Source organism: Danio rerio, chromosome 21 (genome assembly GCF_049306965.1).
Source record: "Danio rerio strain Tuebingen ecotype United States chromosome 21, GRCz12tu, whole genome shotgun sequence".
In the NCBI taxonomy this organism is placed as follows: domain Eukaryota; kingdom Metazoa; phylum Chordata; class Actinopteri; order Cypriniformes; family Danionidae; genus Danio; species Danio rerio.
In genome coordinates, this window is record NC_133196.1 from 4,310,001 (window position 1) to 4,337,772 (window position 27,772).

At 37.3% G+C, this 27,772-nt stretch overlaps 1 protein-coding gene across 3 annotated transcripts in view; it reads right to left on the bottom strand.

Moving 5' to 3' along the window:
* Positions 1-27,772, bottom strand: part of dym (dymeclin) — a 166,986-nt gene that overhangs the window by 78,092 nt on the left and 61,122 nt on the right. For all 3 annotated transcript variants that reach the window (XR_012397078.1, XR_012397079.1, XM_073935700.1), the window contains exons 9-13: positions 13,985-14,170; positions 11,393-11,571; positions 10,831-10,956; positions 8,217-8,330; positions 6,295-6,389 (exon numbers count right to left, since the gene is read on the bottom strand). Coding sequence is in view for 1 of the 3 variants with exons in the window: in XM_073935700.1 (XP_073791801.1) it covers positions 6,295-6,389; positions 8,217-8,330; positions 10,831-10,956; positions 11,393-11,571; positions 13,985-14,170 (700 nt within the window). In the remaining 2 variants the exon portion in view is untranslated. The remainder of the gene's footprint in view (positions 1-6,294; positions 6,390-8,216; positions 8,331-10,830; positions 10,957-11,392; positions 11,572-13,984; positions 14,171-27,772) is intronic.

Genomic DNA, 27,772 nt, shown 5'->3' on the forward strand with positions numbered 1-27,772 from the left:
GCTACCTATTTAGGTTTCTGAATGACTCCTGAGTGATCTTTTTTTTTAATAAGTCAAATGACTCATAAATAATCATTATTGTAATCAACTAAGAAAGCAGAAGAATCAGTGTCAATCTGGCTTGTTATCAGTTTAAATTAATCTCAAATACTAAAAGAATAATTATTAATCCCTTTAAGCAGAAGAATCGCTGTCAATCTCTCATGTTATTGGTGTGAATTGGTCTAAAATACTCAACGAATCATTATTAGAATCAATTAAAGCAGAAGAATCAGTGTCAGTCTTGCATGTTATTAATTTCAATCAGTTTAAAATACTAAATGAATCATTATTTGAACCACAAAGATATTTAACTACCTATTCAGGTTATTGAACGACTCCTTTAACTCATTCTTATTTTTTTAAGTGGTCAAATGATTTATAAAGAATCATTATTGTAATCAATTAGGAAAGCAGAAGAATCAGTGTCAATCTTGCATGTTATCGGTTTCAATTGGTCTAAAATACTAAACGAATCAATATTTGAACCACAAAGATACCAAACTACCTATTCTGGTTTTTGAACGATTCTTTTTGATTAATTATTTTTTTCTGAAGTGGTCAAATGACTCATAAAGAATCATTATTGTAATCAATTAAGAAAGCAGAAGAATCAGTTTTAATCAGTCTAAAATACTAAACGAATCATTATTTGAACCACAAAGATACTGGGCTACCTATTTAGGTTTCTGAACGACTCCTGAGTGATTCTTTTTTTTAATTAGTCAAATGACTCATAAAGAATCATTATTGTAATCAATTAAGAAAGCAGAAGAATCAGTGTCAATCTGGCTTGTTATCAGTTTAAATCTATCTAAAATACTATTTAAACCACAAAGATACTGGGCTACCTATTTAGGTTTCTGAACAACTTCTGAGTGGTTCTTTTTTTAATTGGTCAAATGACTCATAAAGAATCATTATTGTAATCAATTAAGAAAGCAGAAGAATCAGTGTCAATCTGGCTTGTTATCAGTTCAAATCAGTCTAAAATACTATTTAAACCACAAAGATACTGGGCTACCTATTTAGGTTTCTGAACAACTCCTGAGTGATTCTTTTTTTTAATTGGTCAAATGACTCATAAAGAATCATTATTGTAATCAATTAAGAAAGCAGATGAATCAGTGTCAATTTTGCATGCTATCAGTTTCAATTAATCTCAAATACTAAAAGAATAATTATTAATCCCTTAAAGCAGAAGAATCGCCGTCAATCTCTCATGTTATTGGTGTGAATTGGTCTAAAATACTCAACGAATCATTATTGGAATCAATTAAAGCAGAAGAATCAGTGTCAGTCTTGCATGTTATTAATTTCAATCAGTCTAAAATACTAAATGAATCATTATTTGAACCACAAAGATATTTAACTACCTATTCAGGTTATTGAACGACTCCTTTAACTCATTCTTATTTTTTTAAGTGGTCAAATGATTTATAAAGAATCATTATTGTAATCAATTAGGAAAGCAGAAGAATCAGTGTCAATCTTGCATGTTATCGGTTTCAATTGGTCTAAAATACTAAACGAATCAATATTTGAACCACAAAGATACCAAACTACCTATTCTGGTTTTTGAACGATTCTTTTTGATTAATTATTTTTTTCTGAAGTGGTCAAATGACTCATAAAGAATCATTATTGTAATCAATTAAGAAAGCAGAAGAATCAGTTTTAATCAGTCTAAAATACTAAACGAATCATTATTTGAACCACAAAGATACTGGGCTACCTATTTAGGTTTCTGAACGACTCCTGAGTGATTATTTTTTTTAATAAGTCAAATGACTCATAAAGAATCATTATTGTAATCAACTAAGAAAGCAGAAGAATCTGTCAATCTGGCTTGTTATCAGTTTAAATCAGTCTAAAATATTTGAACCACAAAGATACTGGGCTACCTATTTAGGTTTCTGAACGACTCCTGAGTGATTCTTTTTTAATTGGTCAAATGACTCATAAAGAATCATTATTGTAATCAATTAAGAAAGCAGATGAATCAGTGTCAATCTTGCATGCTATCAGTTTCAATTAATCTAAAATACTAAAAGAATAATTATTAATCCCTTTAAGCAGAGGAATCGCTGTCAATCTCTCATGTTATTGGTGTGAATTGGTCTAAAATACTCAACGAACCATTATTGGAATCAATTAAAGCAGAAGAATCAGTGTCAGTCTTGCATGTTATTAATTTCAATCAGTCTAAAATACTAAATGAATCATTATTTGAACCACAAAGATATTTAACTACCTATTCAGGTTTTTGAATGACTCCTTTAACTCATTCTTATTTTTTTGGTCAAATGATTTATAAAGAATCATTATTGTAATCAATTAAGAAAGCAGAAGAATCAGTGTCAATCTTGCATGTTATCGGTTTCAATTGGTCTAAAATACTAAACGAATCAATATTTGAACCACAAAGATACCAAACTACCTATTCTGGTTTTTGAACGATTCTTTTTGAGTAATTATTTTTTTCTGAAGTGGTCAAATGACTCATAAAGAATCATTATTGTAATCAATTAAAAAAGCAGAAGAATCAGTGTCAATCTTGCATGTTTTCAGTTTCAGTTAGACTAAAATACTAAAAGAATCATTATTGGAATCAATTAAGAAAGCAAAAGAATCAGTGTCAGTCTTGCTTTAAGTTTGAATCTGTCAAACAAATTAATAGAACCATTATTTGAAAATGAACAAAGCAGAATCGAGACCTGAACAAAAAAGTCAGAAAGCAGAAGTTTCAGTCAGTCTGCAATCTGAATCCCCCTGAAGTACTAAACGAACCAATTAAGCAATCAGAATTGAAAACAGAACAAAAATATAGCACATATTGAACTGTTTGAGCCAAACGACTCTTTTGAGCAGTTCCCTTTAAATAAAATCCTCAAAAGCCTCAGAAGTTTTCAAATCAATATCAGCTGTCTGAATCACTCTAAAGTACTAACAGAATCAGTATTAGAACCAATTAAGCAACCAGAATAAGAATTGGAACAACAAAATACAGCACAACCTGAACTCTTTGAATCAAATGACTCATTTGAACAGTTCTTTTTAAACAAATTCACCTTTTATAACCAGAGAATGTAAAAATTATTTTAATGTAATGTAATGTGTATTTATATAGCACTTTTATCTTGTACAGCCATACACACAAAGAGCTTCACAATCATGAGAGGGGTCTCTCCACACCACCACCAGTGTGCTGCATCCACTTGGATGATGTGATGGCAGCCACAGGACAACAGCGCCAGTGCGCTCACCACACAACAGCTATTGTTAGAGTGAAAAGACAGTGATAAAGGTCAATTTGGTGGATGTGGATGATTGTGAGGCCATGATGGGAAAGGGCCGATGGAGAGAATTTGGCCAGGACACCTGGGTTACACCCCTGCTCTTTACGAGAAGTGCCATGGGATTTTTAATGACCACAGAGAGTCAGGACCACGGTTTAACGTCTCATCTAAAAGACGGCACCAACTGACAGTATATTGTCCCCTTCACTATACTTGGGCATTAGGACTCACACAGACCGCAGGTTGAGCGCCCCCTGCTGGCCTTAGTAACACTGCTTCCAACAGCAACCTAGTTTTCCCATGTGGTCTCCCATCCAGGTACTGACCAGGCTCAGCTCAGTCTTAGGCTGCAGGGTGATATGGCTGCGTATTGAGGAATGATTAGCTAAAGCTAAATCTCCTCAGAGTTGAGTTTTCCCCGTTTCCACATGAAGTCATGGCAAAATCTGGGCACCAGAAACCACATGGTATAAACATGCATTCCCAATGGCAGCCACCGACTCTGCCAGAGGACGTGCTCTTTTGCGCCTCTGTTTACAATGTGGCACAATGTTTTCATGTAATATGAAAGACCCTGATATATTTATTCAGGAAACAGCCAATCAGACGGCTGATTGTCAATAGCCTTGAAAAACAGTTTCAGATTCAGATCATCTGAGGTGACTGGGGTGGGTTCTGCTCCCAAAGTCAACAAACATTTCACTGACTTTAATTCAGCGTGTGTATCGCAAACATCATGCAGTGAAACACGATCTGTTTGTGTTTAACGCCGGCTAAATGAACGTGTTGGAAAGCGCTTGTTTTGTTCTGTAACAGTTGCTCACCTTCCTGATCTCAAACAAAGATCCGGTTTCTGGACCGATGCAAATCAGCCCATCTGTGATGCTGGACGACGGCCTGACCGAACACACACTCTCCATACTTTAACTCTTACCTTAATTTCAAGTGGAAAATTAATGTAAAGTCTGATTTTAGGATTGCATGTATTGATGTTAATGTATTGTATAAAGGTCAATAACATTTCTTTCTACTCAAAAAAATAAAAATAAATCATCATAGAATGTGAACGATTGACAATGGTGAGAATAATAAATGTTTTCATTTGATGGGACTGAAAGTCAGGATTATTCCAGCAGATATTGCTTTCTTAACACTGAAGTTAAAATATTGGTTTTGTGGAAAAAATAATAGATGGCTACATTTTTTGCATGTTACATTTGAAAGAAATAACATAAACAAAGAGGGTTATTATATTTAAACTATTGGTTTAATTGTTACAATAAAATTAACAATCAAAACTAATTATTATTATTATTAGGTACACCTGTCCAGCTGCTATTTTAACGCAAATTTGTAATCAGCCAATCACATGGCAGCAACTCAATGCATTCAGGCATGTAGACATGGTCAAGACGATCTGCTCCAGTTCAAACAGAGTATCGGAATGGGGAAGATTTTAATGACTTTGAATGTGGCATGGTTGTTGGTGCCAGACGGGCTGATCTGAGTATTTCAGAAACTGCTGATTTACTAGGATCTTCACGTACAACCATCTCTAGGGTTTACAGAGAATGGCCTGAAAAAGAGAAAATATCCAGTGAGCGGCAGTTCTTTGGGCGCAAATGCCTTGTTGATGCCAGAGGTCAGAGGAGAATGGCCACACTGGTTCCAGCTGATAGAAATGCAACAGTAACTCAAATAAGCCCTCCTTTCAACTGAGGTCTGCAGAAGAGCATCTCTGAACACACAACACGTCCAACCATAAGGCAGATGGACTACAGCAGCAGAAATGTTGGAAATGAAGAATGAAGAAATGTTGAGTCTCAATTTCTGCTGCCACAGCATGGTCGGGTCAGGATTTTGTTGTCAACAACATGAAAGCATGGCTCCATCCTGCCTTGTATCAACGGTTCCAGCTGGTGGTGGTGGTGTAATGGTGTGGGGGATTTTTTCTTGGCACACTTTGGGTCCATTAGTACCAACTGAGCAACGCCACAGCCTACCTGAGTATTGTTGCTGACCATGTCCATCCCTTTATGACCACAATGTACTCATCTTCTGATGGCTACTTCCAGCAGGATAACGCACCATGTCATAAAGTGCAAATCATCTCAGACTGGTTTCTTGAACATGACAATGAGTTCACTGTACTCAAACGGCCTCCACAGTCAGCAGATCTCAATCCAATAGAGTACATTTTGGATATGGTGGAACGGGAGATTCGAACCGTTGGATGTGTAGCCGACAAATCTGCAGCAGTGCGGTATCAAGCATTGCATTAAAAATACACGCTTCCAGCAGTTCCTCGAATCAAATATCTCGTTTGTCACAAGGGCATGATTAAAATTCCTGAATGAAAGAGCCAAACTGCAGTTTAAGTCCAAAATTTAATAAACTGGCAAAAAATTGGATTACTGATGTCCATGTAAACGCAATCACTGTCTTTCTCCCCTGCGTCTGTGTGTTTGTTTTGCCTCTGTGAACACCAGTGAGTGCCCAAACCGTAACTCCCATTTTAATGCAAATTTTTATGAACCTTCCCTTTTTCCCCTCCTCCGACACTCCCCCTAAACAGAATGGGACACGCCCACTTTTCTGACTTTTTCTAAACTATAGGTGTGAAAACACCCAGCTGAAACAGGGTATTCATGGCCCTTTAACAAATATAATAAAAACACGTTTTGCTAATTAAATTAAATTGTAGCTTCACATTGTTTAGCTACACAAAAATATTGCTCATTTTGATCTTCAGTGATGTGTTCTTTATTAGTGCAAACTGTAATTTCTCACGATGCTTTTAGTAGAAACAACAGCCTTTATTTAAAACAGAACTTTTGTGTAACATCAATAAATGTCCAAACTCACTATTTAATTTATTATGTCAGAGACAGGAACATTACGTACAACTAACTGCAATAAAGCATCAGCTAATCTAATCGGCTGTTAATGAACTTACCTTATGATTCGTTGGGCGGCGTACTGGTGGAGGTTTCGAAACTGTGCCGACATGTTGGCAAGCGCAGCCAGGCAGTTGGTGTGGAGGTATTTATCCTGAAGGAGAGGAAATCAATAAAAGCAGCCATTAATAATTTGTGCTGTTTCTTCTCGCGGGGCAAAACACAATAAAATGAGTCTATTATGCTTTGAATATAAAAACATGCTCTGTTCACTGGACTCACAGGTCTGATCTCAATTATTAGCCTCCTGTATATTTTTCCCCAATTTCTGTTTAACAGAGAGAAGATTTCTCCAAGACATTTCTAAACATAATAGTTTTAATAACTCATTTCTAATAACTGATTTATTTTATCTTTGCCATGATGACAGTAAATAGTATTTTACTAGATATTCTTCAAGACACTAGTATTCAGTAGGGATGCTACGGTTCTCAATATAATATTGAACCGTTCGGTACGACCTCCACCGTTTAAGACGCGCTTGTGAATATCGGTTTTCTCAATTTTGCATTTAGATAATTTATGTGCGTTTTATACCTCCCCAAATTGACTGTGTGTGCCTGTAAGTCCATGAGCTGAGATGAGGAAACTCCTCCCGGCGAGTAAATATCCAATCACTATGCTCTAAAGTTAGGGGGAGTTTGACCATCATTCCACACTTTAACATGGCGAGCGGCGGTGAAGTGAGGCAACAGTACAAAAAAAACGCCGGCGTCTTTCAAATCTGCGGTGTGAGGACATTTTGGTTTTGCAGGTAAGTATAATGCCACTAAAAGAAAAAACGGTAAACGGAAAATAACTGTGCGAGCATTGTTTTACACGTATAACCATGACTGCACATCTGCAGTGCCATCACCCAGCAATAGCACTGTCTGAAGGCAGGAGAGCAGAGAAGGTAATAAAGTCCTCCAAATAGCAACAATCCCTCGCTGAATCTTTCAAGCAAACATACAAACTGGTTCCGAGAGATATATAAAAATAGTAAAGGCAGTGCGGGTGTTTATTGCTAAAGATTTGCAGCTGTTTTCAGTGATTGGAGATGTGGGCTTTTGTCATTTTACAAAAGCACTCGACCCGCGTTACAGACTACAGTCTCGCATTTATCCAGCACTGAGATAATTAAGATGGTTTATTTATGTTTACTTGAGTACAAATATGTTTATTTGAAATGGCCAATTTATCTTTATTAACTTCACATGTATGTTTATTTTCAAAGTGTAGGATTTGATGAGTTCCCCAGTTTGTCCATGGGCTACCAGCAGCTGTGAGATTTCATTATTCATTTTTTTTGTATACAATACACTAGGAACTAGAGTACTTTTCTTGGCTTTTAAATAAAACAAAATGAGTATTTCACTACATCGATTTTATTTTTTTCTCCTTAACCTCTTACTGCTCCTATTGCCTATAGAATAAAAAAATAAACAAAAAACACGTGTCAAGCCATAAGAACCGAACCGAAATCAGAGTTAAAAAACCGAGGTATGTATTGAACCTTGAGCTAACTGTATTGTTGCATAATATTTAGCTTAAAGTCACATTTAAAGGCTTAACTAGGTTAATTAAGGTAATTAGGCAAGTTATTGTATAACAGTGGTTTGTTCTGTAGACAACTGAAAACAAAATATTGCTTAAGGGGGCTAATAATATTGACCTTAAAATGGTTTGAAATAAATGCTTTTATTCTAGCCGAAACAAAACGAATAAGCCTTTCTCCAGAAGAAAAAATATTACAGGAAATACTGTGAAAATTTCCTTGCTCTGTTAAACATCATTTGGGAAATATTTGAAAAAGAAAACAAGTTCACAGGAGGGCAAATAATTCTGACTTCAACTGTATATAAGATGTAGAGTAATAAATGTACATGGCCAAAGTTGTGGATGTTTCAAACTGTATTTGTCTCTGTGGTTCTGGACTCACCCTTGTGCGGGTCATGTTGAATTGGATGGTTCGGATGACGACCAGGATTAGCAGACTTCCTAGGGAGATCTCTGTTAGGACACGTTCGGTGTACCACGAGATGTTCTTCAACAGCTGAGAGAGAATTAATAATACATAGGAATCAATACATTAGCTTATCATCACACAGCTTTAAAACAACAGATTTGATGTGCTTGAGCTCAACCACTCTCACTGGCAAAGCTAAACAAAAGAATAATAAAAACATATTAATAAATAGTAATAAAACAAAATGTTATTGGCAATGTTATTTTCGGGGAAGCAGTGGCGCAGTAGGTTGTGCTATCACCTCACAGCAAGAAGGTCGGTGTGTCGCTGGTTCGAGCCTTGGCTCAGTTGGCGTTTCTGTAAGGAGTTTGCATGAATGAATGTTATTTTCAAAAAGGGGAGGAGCTACGTTATGTCCCGCCCTCTCTTCATGTTTTAGTTGAGATCATGTCAAACACGTTTGGGTTTGGTTCACTGAATCACGCATGTGCAGCATTATCGGTTCACCGCTTCTCAAATTTGATCTCAGTGTAATGCTACTGTTCTAATAACTGAATGAGAGTATATACTAGATTATTTCAAGTCCGAGGTGGGTAATAGGCTTGTTAAAAAGTAAGTAGTTTGTGAAAAAGTGTTTACCGGAGAAGTGAATCGTTTCAAATGATTCAATTCGTTTTGGTGAACTAGTTCAACCGGTTCACTTAGAAGATCCAGGTTAAAAGGATTCGTTTGCGATCGCGATACAGAAATAAAACCCATTATTGGGCACAAACATGTTAAAGTAATAGTTTAAAGTGTCTGTATTTAATGCTGTCACCGTGCTGCTGTCGTGTCCACATGTTGTTTTTGTCACGGGAGCAACAGCGAGGATGATTGGAGGAGAACCGGCTCGATCTGGCCAACGGCAGCAGGATTACAGACTCCGAGGTGCCGCACAGGTCAAACACCTGCAGCGCGGATTATATTTACTTCTAAAAGGCTTACAGTAAGATTATGTATAAAATACATTCACAGATACGAAAACGGAGGAGGTTTTGGCTATAATTCTAGTTAGTTTCAGTTAGTTTTGTATGTACACAATACAGTTTCAGTTAGTTCTATTTTTATAAAAAAAACTCTTTTTATTCTTATATCAGTTAACAACACTTATTTTACATTTTAGTTTTCACTTTCTCATTCGTAGATCTGCACGATTCTGCCTAAAATGAGAATCGCAATTTTTTTTGCTCAAAATAAAGATCACGATTTTCTTACGATTCTGTATATGTAGAGTAAAGGCATGGTAAAAACAAGCATATGGCACAACCTCGATAATAATATTATGTGTATATCTACTGGTTTCTATAAATAATTCTATTCTACTTATAATAATTCTGATGTTGAATTATTATGTTTGAGATATATGCTTAAAATCTGTCATATTAGACAATTTTATTCACTGGTAAAATCAGACATTTGCCATTATCAGATTATATTCAACAATATATAGGCTAGAATACTTATACTAACATTGTAAACATTTATTTTCATGCACAACTGTGGGTTCGCGATGAAAGAAAAAACATATCAAATGCTTGTCGTAATCATAGCTCTAAAATGCGATACGATCATTTAAATGAAGTGCACACTTTCGGTTTCATTTTGACTGCTAAGTGCTTGTTCATACTTCGCACGCGGCTCCCAAACGATCACTCTGTGCCACAAACTGAATATTATTTACAACTGTATTACCTGTTACTCGCAACATATGCAGGTTCTGTTCACTAAAGTAGACGCACGCGTTTATCATTAATTAGAGCGCACACACGTGCCCTCTCTGTGATAACAGCTCACGGTCAGCAGCTCACGTCACGTGTGATTTCCCGATCGCGAAAACATCATTATATTAAGAAAAAAATTACATTTTAAGGTGAATTATATCTTGTAAATACAGTATGTGACTCATTCAACATCATTTGGAGGTGTCAATGTCACTGAGCAACTTGTGTGAAACAATGAAAAGACTCGTGCAGCCGCCTTTTCTTCTCTCCTGAACTTGAAAATATGATTGACAGAATCGTAGAAATGCTGGATTAAGATCGTCTAGGGGGTCGAATCAAGATCACGATCTTTTAACGATTAATTGTGCAGCTCTACTCATTCGTTTTCATTAACTATAATAACCTTGCTTGGTAGCAAGTGTCTGCGGTGCTGAGAGCTGTGAGCCCGATGGAGCGAGTGTTTACAAGTGTGGACTTCCGTGAAGGAGCTCCAGGCAGAAACGTTTGTTTTGTGTTTACCTTATGATTAAAGTTGTTGCACGTCCGCCAGTTCCTCTCTTAGAATGAGCGAGTTTGAGCTAATTGTACATTAAGGTAGCGTTCAGAAAAAACAAAACACCAGCAAAGAAACCCGACACAGAGGAACAAAGAAACCTACTGCCAGCTAGCGTTTCAGAAGTGTTATTGCAGAGCAACACAAACAGCATGCAGAAGTGTAAATGCAGAACTACGTGCAAGGCAGGTGCCGGGGATCACGGCGATGACTTGACGCAGAAGAATAAACCAGCCTTTAATGTGACGGTGTGTGTAATGGTGTGTGTCCTCACCACTTCATGTATGGAGCGGTTGAAGGTGTCATCCTCTGTGAGGATGAGGAGGATGATGAGGGCCATGTACACATGATGAGAGTTTCTCTCCTCAACGTGATACAAGATCTCAAGAATCGGCAACACCTACAGAGACAAGAACAAAGAAAACATTTAATAGTGTCGTAAAAACAAAAAACATCACAGCAAGAAGGTCGCTGGTTCGAATCCCGACTAGGTCAGTGGGCATTTCTGTGTGGAGTTTGCATGCTCTACCCGTGTATGGCGTGGGAGTCCAAAGACAAGCGGTACAGGTGAACTGAAAAAACTAAATTGGCCGTAGTGTATGTGTGTGAATGTGAGAGTGTATGGGTGTTTCCCAGTACTGGGTTGCTGCTGGAAGGGCATCCGCTGTGTAAAACGTATGCTGAATAAGTTGGTGGTTCATTCCGCTGTGGTGACCCCTGATGAATAAAGGGACTAAAGCAAAGGAAATTGAATGAATGAATGAATGAATGAATGAATGAATGATTGAATGAATGAAGCAGGGTAATGCCTAAGAGTATGTGCTGAATGTGCTCACCAGGTTCTCCATGTCCGTGCGGGACAGTATGTACGTCCTCATGTTGCTGTTTTGGTGCAGAAGCGTGTAGAGGAGTAACGTCACCTGGTCTGATTTCTGCTGCTCGCACAGAGCCGTGTACAAACTGTTGAAGTTGATCTGAAACGTGTGAGGCTGAGGAGACGGCATGGATGAAGAATCTGAAACACACACACAGGAAAGATTCATTAGCCAGATTATTTTGCTTGTTTTAGAGAAAAACTCATTGAATTTTGGCAATTTATTTCTTAAAACAAAATAAACATTTTGCTTGTCTAGAAAATGCTTTATGGTATAAGAATTTATAGATATTTGGACTAAAAACAAGACAAAAAACAAGTAGGAAATGCATTTTTGCAGTCAAATTAAAGGGACAGTTCACCCAAAAATGAAAATAGTCTCACTATTTACTCTCCCTCAAGTGGTTACATACCTTTATTAGTTTCTTTCTCCTGTTGCCTGGCTCAAAAGAAGATATTTTGGAGAAAGCTGAAAACTGTTAACTTATAACTTTAATAGCAGGACTAATAATTACTATGGAAGTCAATAGTTACAGGTTTCCAACAGAAGGAAGAAAGTCTAATAGGTTTGGAGCAAGTAAAGAATGAGTAAATGATGACAGAATTTGAATTTTTACATTTAATTCAATATATTAAACAAAAATACCCATATATTGGCGGATTATTTTATTTTTTATAAAGAAAAAGTCAGTAAATCTTGACATTTTATTTTCTAAAACAAAAGCAATATCTTTTGCTTGTTTCCAAATTGCTTTTTGTTTTAATTTTTGTTCAAAAACCAAGTGAGAAAAGCAATTGTGCAGTGAAATTAAAGAGATAGTTCATCCAAAAATGAAAAATGACTCACTATTTACTCTCCCTCAAGTGGTTATAAACCTTTATTAGTTTCTTTCTCCTGTTGAACAGTGCAAATGAAGATATTTTGAAGAAAGCTTTAAACCATTGACGTCAATAGTATGAATAACATATACCATTGAAGTCAATGGTTATACGTTTCCAACATTCTTCAAAATATCTTCTTTTGTGTTTAACAGAAGAAAGAAGCTCTACCAAGTTTGGAACAAGTAAAGAGAGTGTAAATGATGACAGAATTTAAAATTTTACACTTAATACAATATAGTTAACAAAAAATGGCCCATGCATTGGCGGATTATATTGAAAAACTCACCTATTTCTTACTTATTTTATTACTTATTATTTACTTATTTTGCTTGTCTAGAAAATGCTTTATGATATAAGAATTTGTAGATATTTGGACTAGAAACAAGACAAAAAAATGTCAGAAATGCATTTTTACAGATCACCCAAAAATGAAAATAGACTCACTATTTACTCTCCCTCAAGTGGTTACAAACCTTTATTAGTTTCTTTCTCTTGTTAAATGGCTCAAAGAAGATATTTTGGAGAAAGCTGAAAACTGGTAACTTCTATAGTAAGAAAGAAAAAATACTATGGAAGTCAATTGTTACAGGTTTCCTGCATAGGTTTGGGACAAGTAAAGGGTGAGTGAATGATGACAGAAATTTAGTTTTAACATTTTATTCAATATATTTAACAAAAAATGTCCCATGCATTGGCGGATTATTTTGCTTGTTTACAAGAAAAATTCTATGAATTTTGACACAATTTCTTAAATCAAAACAATGTCTTTTGCTTTTTTATTTAAGAATTTCTAGATATTTGAACAAGAAACGAGACAAAAACCAAGTAAGAAAAGCATTTGTGTAGTGAAATTAAAGGGATAATTCAACCAAAAATGAAAATTGACTCTTTATTTATTTATGAGTTTCTTTCTCCTGTTAAACAGCGCAAAAGAAAATACTTTAAAGAATGCTGAAATCTGGTAACCTTGATAGTAAGAAAAAAAAACAGTCAATGGTTACAGGTTTCCAACATTCTTCAAAATGTCTTCTTTTGTGTTTAACAGAAGAAAGAAACTTTAATAGGTGTGAAAAAAGTAAAAGGTCAGTAAGTGATGACAAAATTCAAAGTTTTACATTTGATTCAATATATTTAACAGAAATGACACATGCATTGGCAGATTAATTTATTTGTTAAAGAAAACCTCACTAAATTATGACATAATTCCTTAAACAAAACAATATCTTTTGCTTGTCCAAAAAAAAATTGCTTTTTGATTTAAGATTTGAGACTTTTTGATTTTAGACATTTGGACAACAAACGAGACAAAAACCAAGTAAGATTTATTTGCAGTGACAAGCATTTTTGCAGTGAAATTAAAGGGATAGTTCACCCAAAAATGAAACGGACTCACTACTTATTTATTTATTAGTTATTTTTCTCCTCCTTTCTCAAATGAAGGTATTTCAAAGAAAGCTGAAAACTGGTAACTTCCATAGTAGGAATAACAAATACTATGGTGGTCAATGGTTACAGGTTTCCAGCATTTTTTTTAAATATCTTCTTTTGTGTTTAACAGAAGAAAGAAACTCTAATAAGTTTGGAACAAGTGTAGGGAGAGTAAATGATGACAGAATTTTCACGTTTACCTTTAAATTCAATATATTTAACACAATTTGACACTGTGGTCTACCTTGAGTGTTTTTGAAGCAGGTCACAGCCTGGCGATAAGGGTTGGGGCAGTCGGGGCCATCCGTCTGATTGGCAAGAACCAGCAGTAATAGCAGGCTCTGACTGGACAGCGGGAGAGGGTTCTGCTCTTGCTCCGCCCCCGGCCTGCTGCCGGCTCCGCCCAATGTGAACACGCTCCATAAACCACCTGATTGACACAGAAAGCGCTCTTAACATGAGAACGAGTTTAATGCATGGTGACAAATGAAAAGGTCACGTCATGCTTCCCGGACATTTATGAGCACATTGTCTTTTAACATCATCATGACATTAATTCCTGCACCATTTGAGAGGCAAATGTGAATGACACCTCAAATCATGAGATTTCATTCATTCTGACAGACTATAATAAGGGCAAAAAAAATGTGAAAATGACTCTTAATTAATAACCTTAAAACTGATATGACATCACTTTTAATTCATACAACTATAATAGCAAATTATTACTGTTTATCGTTATTTTAATTAGTACTATTAATAATTTATATGCTAATAGCTCTTATTTTAGTCATTTATTTTTTCTAGTAATTTTCTACAAATATTTCTAGTAAGCTTTAATATATTTTAAGCTTTTGAAACTAAACTTTGTATTTTAAATCATGTTTACATTTGCATTTATTTTGTATTTTATTTCAATTAATAAAAATAATGGGAAAATGGACCTTAATTTGCTTGTTTAAATGTATTGGAAAAAAGAAAAAGGACCAACAGAATATAAGTATATATATATATATATTTAATATTCAGTTGTCATGTTAATTTATGCAATTAATAGTTTTCACTTTAGTTTTTCTAGTAATTTTCCAAAAATATTTTAGATAGCTTGGTGACACACTTAAAAGACTTCGCTTCAGGCCAGAAGCTGAACAACTGAAGCAGAAGATCATTCATACAACCTTCACAACAAAGAACCGGACATGCTAATGGCTCAAACCATACAGCTTTACATCTATTCTGTTATTTTTTGTCTGTTTGACCATGTAAAGGTCTCTCTGAAATGAAATACATCACTATGCCAGGAGAAATCAAATAAGCAGACTTTTAATAGTTGAAGATTCAAATCACAAACTGTAGGTGAAACTGTATCAAGAAAAACGGGTGCTACATACCAAAATGAAAAGAAAAACTAGTGGATGGATGGATGGATGGATGGATGGATGGATGGATGGATGGATGGATGGATGGATGGATGGATGGATGGATGGATGGATGGATGGATGGATGGATGGATGCAGACAGACAGACAGACAGACAGACAGACAGACAGACAGACAGACAGACAGACAGACAGACAGACAGACAGACAGATAGATAGATAGATAGATAGATAGATAGATAGATAGATAGATAGATAGATAGATAGATAGATAGACTGACAGACAGAACAACAGAATAATAGAAAGAACTATGGATGGATGGATGGATGGATGGATGGATGGATGGATGGATGGATGGATGGATGGATGGATGGATGGAAGGAATGAAGTGTAAATGAACGAAATAGCATGATAAAACTAAAGAGAGATAGTTCGAAAGATAGAATGAAAGATAAAATGACAGATAGAACACTAGACAGAACAATAAACAGAACAATAGAATGATAGATAGAATGATAAAACAGACAGAACGATAGAACAAAAGATAAAACAAAAGAACGAAAGATGGAAAAATAGAATGAAAGACAGAACAATAGATAGAAAGAAAGAAAAAGAAAGAAAGAACAGATAGAATGATACATGGAACAATAGATAGAACAATAGAACAAAGATACAACAATAGATAGAATGAAAGATAGAACAATAGATAGAAAAAAGAAAAAACGAAGAAAGAAAGAATGACAAAGAAAGAAAGAAAGAAACAAGAACGATAGAACAAAGATACAACAATAGATAGAATGATGGCTAGAACGATAGAACAAAGATAGAATGATAGGTAGAACGACAGATAGAACAATAGATAAAAAAATCTCAGATAGAATGATAGATAGAATAATAGACAGAACAATAGATAAAATGACAAATAGAGTAATAGATAGAACACTAGATGGAACGATACATGAGCTCCTTTCATGCAGTAATATTGGTAAATATCTGGAAAATTTATAAACGACTTTACCGGTAAATTAAAAAAAGCGCTGTTCACACAGGCGAGGACGTTACAGAGTTTTTCCAGAAAAGATCGTTCCCACATCCATTTCAAAATACCGGTAAATTCTGACATCATTAACCAGAAATGAGCTCTAAACGGCTGCGCTTGTATTTGTAAACATTTGACTACATTACAAACTCTGTAGATGAATCAGTATTGTGAACAACTTTAATTAAAACATATAGAGGAACACTTTCACATGTCGAGATGTTCGTAATATGTGTGTGCTGGCGCTCACCACCTGCTGCACGTGCACACACGTCAAGCAACTGAAGCAGAGCTTGAAGGTAAACAAACAACAGCATATCATAAGCATCTTATCGATAATTATTTACACAGTTGGCATTAAGAAGGAGAATAAAAATGTTATCTGATTTACAACTAGCAGCTAACTTTGCAGAAAGGTCTGATTGTGTGAAAGGGGCTATGGAATAATAGATACAACATTAGAGTGGATGGATAGCTATCTGTGAAATGCTTTTTTCATAGTATTTTCTAACAGAAATTTCTAATAGAGAAAGTTTTTTTTTAATTTGAGTGGAATAAAGAAACTGCCAGTGCCATGGTAATAATTATTCCCCCCCCCCATGATTTTTTTTTATTGGCTACAGAACAAACCACTGATGTCCAGTAATTTGTCTAATTCCCCCAACTTGCCTAATGAACCTACTTAAGTCTTCAAATTACACTTTAAACTAAATACCAGTCTTGCAAAATAAATAGTAATATATTATATATATTATATTATAGTAATATATTAATATATTCCTGTCATCAAGGCAAAGGAAATTAGTTATTAAAACTATTATGTTTAAAAATGTCTTGAATAAAATCCTCTTTCCATTAAACAGCACTTGATAAATATTTGAAAAAGAACTCAAATATCACAGGAGGGCTAATATTTTAGACTGTATATCATGCAGAGTAAAACCAGCATCACATAATAGAACATAAATAGTACATTTGGACATCACGCTGACATTAACATCGCTGAAAACAAGAGAAATTGGAAGCTTTCAGCACACAAACAGCAGGTTGTGGATGAATAGTAATGGATTTGAAGCAGATTTTAAACTGCTAATCGTTCAGGCATCGTATCAGGTGGGTGGGAAAGAGAGAATTGAGATGGAAATGAGATGCTTGTCTCCAAGTCTAATCACTAGTGGCTGGACATCGCGGCCCCATGAGCAGACTGAAGAGCTCTAATCTAAAGCCAGGATGTCAACAAACATCCACCGCAAATACAAACAACAACAACACTGGCAGAAAGAGTCGCAGAGTAGTGAAAATGACCGGAGCCTGAGAATCAAATCACTAAAACACTGATTACAATGAATTAAACACTCTTTTTGGAAATGGGCTTATTTTACATCTCTCGTAGAGTTAAATCATTGAGTTTTCATTCGATTTTTTAATCTATTCAGTCGATCTCTGGGTGGGAGCACTTTTAGCTTAGCATAAATCATTGAATTGGATTAGAAAATTAGCATCTCACAAAAACTGTTTTAATTATTTTCCCATTTAAAGCTAGATGCTGTGTTCACACCAGACCCACGTGAACATTTGAGTTTACTCGCTTCATTTGCGCGTCTACCCCCGTTTCATTCGCCCGTCAAATCCGCTTCATTCGCGCGTCAAATTCACTTCAAAACAGACACGGATTCGCGTGATGGGCAGGGCTTCTTTCTGCCCGGTGACTCTAGCTTCATAGCTAAATGGCTAACATGGATTTTATTAAGAAAATAACAGCATTATTCTTTATGGAGACTGAAAAACAGCGTAGATACGTTTAGGGTCCTGTATGAGTCCACTGCGTCCTTTCAGAGGTGCATCCAGCTCTTCGAGCTCATAAACTCCTCCAGAAACTGAACATGGATGACGGCGACTTTTAACGGTGCCTCTGACTGAGCCAAGCCCAGTTTGATGACTTGTTGTCGGTGTCGCCTGGAGGATTTGCACCGGGACACCATCAACAGGTTCTACGTCACAATCACGCCCCCACAAGAGCAAGCTTCTGATTGGTTAACGCAGCGCGAATGTCCGCTGAAGTTCAGATTTTCGAATTCGAGAGATTCGCGCGAAGCGCTCGTTAAGTTCGTCGAACGCGGAAACGCTCATTTCGCCTCGCGTCATTCGCACCGCGCAATTCGCGTCATTCGCTCCCCGCCATTCGCGCGTATCGCGCCGCAGGATTTCTATTCGCGCGTCTGCATTGACTTAACATGTAAATCACTCGCGCTTGACGCGCGTTCCGCGTCTGGTGTGAACGCAGCATGACACTTCTGTAATTACATTGTGTGCTAAGCCCCACACTAAATGAAAAGTTGTTTTTTTCCAGACTGATCTCATGAGAAAACTTAAGTATTTTACATTTTGTCAGTTTAGTGGCTAATTTGTACGAATTCAAACGAGTTCAGTCGTACGAAAATGTACGTGGGAGGCGTGGCACCCAACCCAACCCCACCCCTAACCATCACTGGGTGATGAGCAAATCGTACTAAATTTTACGAATTAGATTGTACAAATTCATTCGAATTAGCCACTAAATCAAAAAGGTACAAATTGCGGTGAGATTGCACTGTATTTTTCTATGTTCATTTGGCTAGGAACTATACTCTCACTAGCTGCGTTTCCACTATCACGCCTAAAGCGAGCGAGCCAGGGCAAGCTAGGGCCAGTCACGTTTCTACCATCCCTGCCGGAGCCTGACCGGGCCAAAGTGAGGCTTCCTCGGGGCCAGCAGCCGGCGTTTTTCGGCCCGCTGAATACCTTGGGCCAATGAGGGCCAGCTGGGGTTTTGGGGTGGAGTGAAAGAAGAGGCGGCGGACTTTTCCTCAGGAATTGTAATTTGCTAAGTAGTTTTAAAAATGTGTACTTTTACTTCCCCTTGAGAACATTTTTAGTGCTGTATCGGTACTTTTACTACACTAGTTTCCTTCAACCTGCTGTCACTACATTATTTTTTCTTGTCTATGGGGATTAGAGAAATCAGTCCTGTGATTCCTGTCCAATTAAATCACACATAGAAGGTAAATCACATCATAATGAACTACCTCAAGACATGGGCAATTTAAAATTGCAGCAAACTGTTTGGAAGCTTTAAAAGTGTCCAAGAAAATATCCAAAATCTTCACACACATTGACCGTTAGAGTGTTTAGATGCATGTCACTGATGAGATGATGACGGATGTTTACTGTATGATGACCGAAATGGCATCATGACGTCAGACTGACCTTGTACTCCAACATTGGGAGGGCGTTGCATTTTGCTTGGAAATGAAAATTGGGTTGACATCAGAAACCAATGTAAAGCCGACCTCAATGTCCAACCTAAAAATCAACTAAATATCAACGTCTAATGATGTTACAGCTTGACGTTGTGTGGATGTTACCGTTATGACGTCTATCAGACGTATGATTTTGATTGCCATACCTGACGAATGCATGGCAGTATTTGACGCCAGTATGATGTTGGTTTAAGATGTCGGCTTGACGTTAGATTTTGGTCACTTTCTAACACAAGCTAAAATTAACCAAATAACAATGTTATTTGACGTCATTATTGGACATCAAAATAACGTTGTACTTAGTCACCTGACATCACAACCTAAATCTAACCTAATATTAATGTCTCATGATGTTGTGTGCCTGCTGGGTAATAACTAAATGCACTACAGAATGTTACGTTTACAAACATCCACAAATCACATGTGGACGCATCAGCTTTTCACAGCTTAATATCTTAATGTAACCGCGGACACAGATTCTGAACAATTTACTGATTGCTTGCCTTTATTTTCTCTATTGTATAAACTTATTGTACGTTATTCTTTTTAAGTGGGCCATTATGGATTATTAAAACTGAAATTCAGTAAAAGAGAGGGTATGTTTCGTATTTTCAATGCAAATTAAAGCAAATTAAGTAATGTTATAGACTCCGTTTTGTCATAAATACAATATGCATGAAGATGACGCTTATATAAAGCAGCTACACGCACAACATTTTGATGTCTGTTGAGTTGCTAATATCAAAATGAAAATAGGCAGTTCCTCGTATCATGCTTTCTTTTTATTGTTAAGACAATGAAACAGCATAGCCAGGGTGATGAGAATGACTTCATAAAGTACACTCGGGAGTTTTTCATTTCAAACTTGCGAAGTCTGAACTTACAGGGAGAGGATGCGAGACTGAACTGTGTTTGTAGGCTTCAATATTTAGTACTTAATATTGAGAAAAAGCCCCAATCTGAGAGGCGAATGTCTGCAGCCCCTCCTCCGTTTTCAGATGTCTCCGTTTTCCCCCATCCACACTGAGACCGAGCAGCAGCATTTTAGAATGAAAACGGCCTCTCCAGCGTTTCCAAAACACTTAGTTTTCAGGGCTCGAAAACTCCAATGTAGTGTGGATGGATGGCGTAACCGTAGCAAAACGTATACGTTTTCAAACTAAAACGCATTAGTGTAAACGGGGCCTGAGATGATTTGCGGGAGTTATGCTATATAAGAACCGGGGATGAGTTGGGGGGGAAGAGATGGTGGGATGCGGCTGGTGTTGGATGTGACATAAGTTGGTGTTTGGGGGGGGGGGTGACGGAATGCGCGCGACGTGTCTGAAGAGTGAGGAGGGATGCGGTGGGGAGGGGTGAGAAGGGTGCGTGGTGTATTTGAGGACCGGGAGGCAGACGTGCGATTTCTGGGAGATTGTCACTAGTATACGGTCATCCGGGAGTCTCTATGCATTTGCGGGGGACTCTCGAAACTTCCAGGAGACTGGAGATGTCTGCATGGGCATTTGTAGCTCCACAATCTCATTTGAATTTAAAGCAACAGTCACCAACATGCCACATTTAGAGTCAAAACCTAAAAGGGGCAGTTTCAGAGAGTTATTTGTAAAAACATTATTGGTTTTATAATTATAAACAATTATTGTTCGCAGATCATGTTCGTTTATTTATTTATTTTTAATTTCACTTAAACAAAGAATCTTTATGTAAATTATTTTGATTAATTAGTTTAATATTTCTTTTTCTTATTTTAGTTATTATTATTATTATTGTTAGTTTTATAAATGAGTCCCCAGCTGGGTAACAGCGTTGCACCATTTAAAAATGATTAAATACAGAAAAAGGACAAATTCAGTGCTAGCAGCAGTTCAGGAGCACAGTGATCACACGCACACACATGCACAGAAGGCAGTGTGTGTCCTGAGGTTGTTATTGTGGGCTGTGTTAACAGAGCTGCAGATAAATGAAGACATCATGGCTGCCATCCAACAGAACTGAGAGAACACACACACACACACACACACACACACACAGACACAGGGGTTTTCCATGTCACTAATGCTGTCAGTACATAAACAGGCAGCTGAGGGTGACAAATGTTGCTGTGACTTCACACACACACACACACACACACACACACACACACACACACACACACACACACAGAGAGAGAGACAGACAGACAGACAGACAGACGCACGCACACACACACATACAGCCTATGTCCTCCTTTCATAAGAGTTTTCCTGTGAAAGTCCCTGCGGCTCCTCTCAGATGAAAACTCGGCGTCTGATGTGTTGCTCATTATAAAGTCTGAGGGAACATCAGACGCAGAAACAGAGTCTGATTCAGACAGCAGAGATCATGGAAATGTCTCCGATCAGAGACTAAATTCTCCAGAAATGCAATGCCGTTGCTAAGGTGTTCTGAGCAGTTTCCTGCAAAATGTTTCATGGTTGCTAAGGTTTTCCCAAGCAGTTTAAAGTTGGTTGCTATGCAGCTGCTAAAGTGGGTGCTTACTGGTCTAAGTCAACGTCTATTAACTCTTCAGCATCAATTTTAAAAAGATAGACCAAAACTGGATTAATTCTAAGAATTTAACCCTTTAAAGGTGCAGTTTGTAAGTTAGACACCCAGTGGCTGAACTAGGTATTGCACACCTGGGTCAAAACACATTTCCAGTCCATGCAAGCACATGTTGCCAGATTAATGACATCAAAAGGTGCGAGCCTGACGATCGAGCCTAAAAGCTGATTGAAACCATGTTCCAAATAAAAGCAACAGCAGGTGACAGAAGGAATATTTTCATAATAAAAGGAGTTTTTGTCTTAGATTTCTTGCAGCTAAAAAACAGAAAACTGATAATGATCAGCTCAGGTACACCTCATGTGCTTTATTCAGTGTTAAATGCTAATAATGTGAGTTTTAATGCCATTTTACATCACATTTATAGCCACACTATTGAAAGCAGCAGCAGATTCACCTCAGATCTTAAAAAATAAAATAAACCGTTTGAAATTGAACTTTAGGACTGTGACTCAGTCCAAACCAACACATATCAGTGATTCAGCACAGTGGCGAAGCGGACGGGGCCCGCGTGATTAGGGGGCCCCGCGTCGTCGTGATTTTCAATAAACTCTTGGGAACAACTGTGGTCGGAACCAAAGTTCACACGTCTGTGTTCTCTAAACACCTCTCAAACGGTGGACTACATTCTGATTGCTTGCCGCGGATGTTGCCAACTTAGCGACTTTGTCACTAAATTTAGCGACTTTTCAGACCCCCCTAGCGACAAATCTAGCGACTTTTTTGTGTGTTATTGGGGATTTTTTTAGACTGTCATTTGTCCATACTGTACCGTCCCTACTCTTCTCAACGAGCTGCGTGTGATGCCGCCGGCCCCTCCCCCGCCTCACAGCACTGACAGGCGGCCCAGTCAGTCCTCGTACAGCAGCCTCTCCCACCTGCAGCCCGAGAGCAGATCACCCCTCTGCGTACCGACGACAAATAATTTAGCACAGGCAGTGTGAAGGTATTTCCCTTGTACAGTCAAACCGATCTATTTCTACTTTATTTTAACAATTTAATTGGAACTATTATTCTTTTCTTGTTCACAATCACAGATATTTTAGTGACAGTTTCTGAACTTGTCTGAGTTTATTACATATGAGAGATTACTGCACATTCACCACATATCTATAATGACATACTGTATTCAAACAGCAATAAATTTAGTTAAATAAACATGCTTATATAAAGTGTAGTCCAATTATAAATACCCCTTTATTAACCAAGGGCTGTTAAACAAACAGAAACGGTAGAACGTGATGACGTCAGTGATATGCAAATTGACGTATGACGTATCCCCCCCCCCCCGCTTCATCAGGGGGCCCCGTCAGCGATCCCTGCAGGGGGGCCTCCGCATTTTGCGCTACGCCACTGATTCAGCATCTACATTTAATAATCTTAAAGAGGTTTAATGTGTATTCATTAGATTATGAGCCCTATCATTTTGCTGGAGCGCAATGCAGTAACATTATTCTGTGCTTCTAAATGGATGTATTTAAATTTTTGTCGTTTTGCATCTGGTACAAACATATAAATAGCTTATCACTGCAAATCCCCTCATGTAGCATGTTGTTAAGACATGGAGTTACACTGTAACCTGCTCACCTAATGTTTACATTCATAATAATTACATTATTTGCCTATTAATAACCCTCTTATATGGAACTCTGAATCTGCTTCTCATTTCAGAGTCTGCTACTGTCTACCAGAGGTCACATTTCGGTTGCGGATGCATGCTTTGAGAGCTTTCCTAACTGAATGAATAAAATCTGCTGTTTTCCATCAAGGCAACTCGGGGTGCTGAAATATAATTGGCTAAACTGGCATTGGGCGGGTTAAATGAACCAAAACAAAGACGGCTGTTCTGGCAAATTTTCAAAGCAGAATATCTGACTTCAGCATTGTTTTTCAGATAAACAAGATTATTCGTCACTATAAATGTAAAATTACTGAGCCTACATACAGGAGTCCAAGAAAAATGCTAATTTTAGAAGAAAATATCAAATGACTTTTAGAGGTTTTGCATTTAAACTCTTCACATGTAGATTAAGTAGGCAGAAGTGTTAAAATTCACTATACAAATTTAATATACGTTCAATGTAAATTCACAATATAAATTCAAAGTATTTTATGTTTCTTTACTTTAACATTTGACACATGAATTGACATGTTCATCATAAACAATAACACATACTGTATGTGAGGTTTTTTGGTGATGGATTACGCGTCTGAAGAACGTCTTAAAATATTAAGGCAAATTATTGAACAATTTGCGAGATTCAGCACTCTGTTTATGCCCAAACTTGGTTAAACTGAGCATGTGAGTATTTTTGAACTCAAATTTTGACAGAAGTGACTCTAAAAATTGATCTTTTCCTAGAAAGGCAGTTGTTGACAAGAAGGCCAGTCTGGAGATGAGTGATAAGGAAGAGAGTTTATTCATGCAAAGCCATCTGCCAGACAAAACACAGTGCAGTGTGTGTGTGTGTGTGTGTGTGTGTGTGTGTGTGTGTGTGTGTGAGAGAGAGAGTGAGAGAGTGAGAGAGAGAGAGAGATAGAGAGAGAGAGAGAGAGAGAGAGAGAGAGAGAGAGAACACATTCATACCGTCACACCAGCGTCTCTAGAGAGAGAGTAAATAGGTGGCACATGTATACATCAACATTGTCAGGATTCCCTGACAGTCATCTGTTACTTCCTAACACTGGGCTCCTGGGAGGGAAGACACAGGTGTGTGTGTGTCATGTCTAACTAGACAACCAAAGCACTTCCTGTCTGCTGTTATAAGCCCACCATAACTTCCTGTCATTGCTTTCAGCAGGAACTGCACACGATGTTTGACAAGGCACAACCCTTCACCGTGATACGTTATGCTGTGAGCGTTGGTAAAATGTGTTTATCAGAGTTTCTATGAGCTTGCTGAGGTGTTCTTAAAGGAGTAGCTCACTTCCATAATTATTGGTAATCCCTGACATCCACTTACAAATGATGGACACCATTGACTTCTATTTCTAGCTTATGGTCACCACTGACTTCCACTTCCACTTGATGTTCATCATTGACTTCCACTGAGGATACCATTGACTTCCATTTCCACTTGATGTTCACCGCTGACTTCCATTTTCACTGATGAACACTTACTTTAGTTTCCAACTGATGGCTGCCATTTCCTTTCACTTCTACTTGATGTTCACTATTGACTTCCAATTACGAATGATGTCATCACTGACTTGCATTTATGAATGACGGTCACTACAGACTTCCATTTTGACTTGATGAACACTGCTGAATTCCACTTCCACTGATGGGCACCACTAAAATAAATTTCCAAACTGTTGGTCACCATTGACTTCCCTGTACATTTGAAGGTCACTCACCATTGAGTTCCATTTGATGTTCTCTGTTGAGTTCCATTCACAGTTAATGGTCACCATTGACTTTTATTTCCATTTAATGATCACCATTGACTTTCAATTCCACTTGATGTACACCATTGACTTCCACTTCCAATTGAAGTTCACTATTGACTTCCACTTCCACTTCCACTTGATGGTCACCATTGACTTCCACTTCTACTTGATGGACATCGCTGACTTCTCGATCCAGTTAATGGACACCACTGACTTCCACTTGATGGTCACCATTGAGTTCCATTTGATGTTCTCTGTTGAGTTCCATTCACAGTTAATGGTCACCATTGACTTTTATTTCCATTTAATGATCACCATTGACTTTCAATTCCACTTGATGTACACCATTGACTTCCACTTCCAATTGAAGTTCACTATTGACTTCCACTTCCACTTGATGGTCACCATTGACTTCCACTTCTACTTGATGGACATCGCTGACTTCTCGATCCAGTTAATGGACACCACTGACTTCCACTTGATGGTCACCATTGAGTTCCATTTGATGTTCTCTGTTGAGTTCCATTCACAGTTAATGGTCACCATTGACTTTTATTTCCATTTAATGATCACCATTGACTTTCAGTTCCACTTGATGTACACCATTGACTTCCACTTCCAATTGAAGTTCACTATTGACTTCCACTTCCACTTGATGGTCACCATTGACTTCCACTTCTACTTGATGGACATCGCTGACTTCTCTATCCAGTTAATGGACACCACTGACTTCCACTTGATGGTCACCATTGACTTCTATTTGATGTTCACCATTATTAGTTGATCATCATCATTGACTTCTATAGTATTCTATACCCTACTATGCAAGTCAAAGATGCCACTCCAGCCAGTGGCGGCATGAAGTTGATGGACATTTTTGGGTCAATTATACCTTATGAATACAGTAGGCTGATTCTTGGATAAAGCACGCTCAATATTGTGAATCAGTGATACGCATTGTAGCATTTTTACATTGCAATATTTCAATACTTCATTGCATCATAAGTCCTTCAAAACGGTTTCTAAGGAGTTGTTAAGTGATATCTCAGTATTCCAAGTTATTATCCCTTATAACTCACAATGCAAGAGGGTGAGTATGAGTAAAACAAGGCCAAAATGCTTTTGGTCTCTCTCTCTCTCTGCTTCTTTTGCTGTAGTCTGAGCTGAGAGACGGCACTAATCCTGAACGCAGACAGAGCGACGGCCTTGAGAATTATGCAGCACATACACACAATAGCAGGATTCTGTTAATGCCAGACTCAAGTCTGATAACACTTCAGCATTACAGTTGTTTAATAGTTCTGCAAGGAGCTGTTATTAACACACTGAACAGTGAGCTCAAAAATTCACAGAGATCCAACATAAAAACAGCAAAATACTTCAGATGTACCGTATTGTAAATGTTTCGATGTAGAGTATATGGAATCAATTAATAACTTCACAAAAATTTGAGTCAAAAACCACTGTATTTTTTTGTATTATACCACATTTATGATAACGCTTTACAATAAGATTGTATTAGTTATGTACTAACATGAATAAGCAATGAACAATATATTTATTGTACTATTTATTGCAGCTTGTTCTTATTTACAAAGTTGTTCATTGTTAGTTCAGGGTAAATCACAATGCATTACCTAATGTTTATGGATTTTAATAATGCATTAGTAAATATTGAACTAGGAGTAATAAATGCTTTAAAAGAATTGTTCATGATTTGTTTATGTTAGTAAATTCAATTCAATTTAACTTTACATGCATAGTGCTTTTTTTACAATAACTATCGTTCCAAAGCAGCTTCACAAAAGGTGCACATCATAACACAAAAATTAAGAAATAAATAATAAATCTGGGTTTCCTCTGGGTGCTCCGCTTTCCCCCACTGTCCAAACATACACGCTATATGTAAACTGGGTAAACTAAATTGGCCGTAGTGTATGAGTGTGTGTGTGTGTGTGTGTGTGTGTGTGTGTGTGTGTGTGTGTGTGTGTGTGTGTGTGAATGTGAGTGTATAGGTGTTTTCCAGTACTGGTTTGCGGATGGAAGGGCATCCGCTGCGTAAAACATGTGCTGGTCTAGTCGGCGGTTCATTCCACAGTGGTAACCCCTGATAAATGAGGGACTAAGCCAAAGGAAAAATAATGAATGAATAAAAAATAATATACATCATGAAATATGTGTAATAATACTTATATTTAATAGCATACAGTATAGTTAATAATGAACATAATGCCAGAATACAAAACATATAGGGCGGCGCATGGTCTAGCAGGGTTGTGTTTATACTCTAAATGAGTTCTGGGTGTGTTTAGAGCATACAGTGCATTAAATGAATCAGAGGG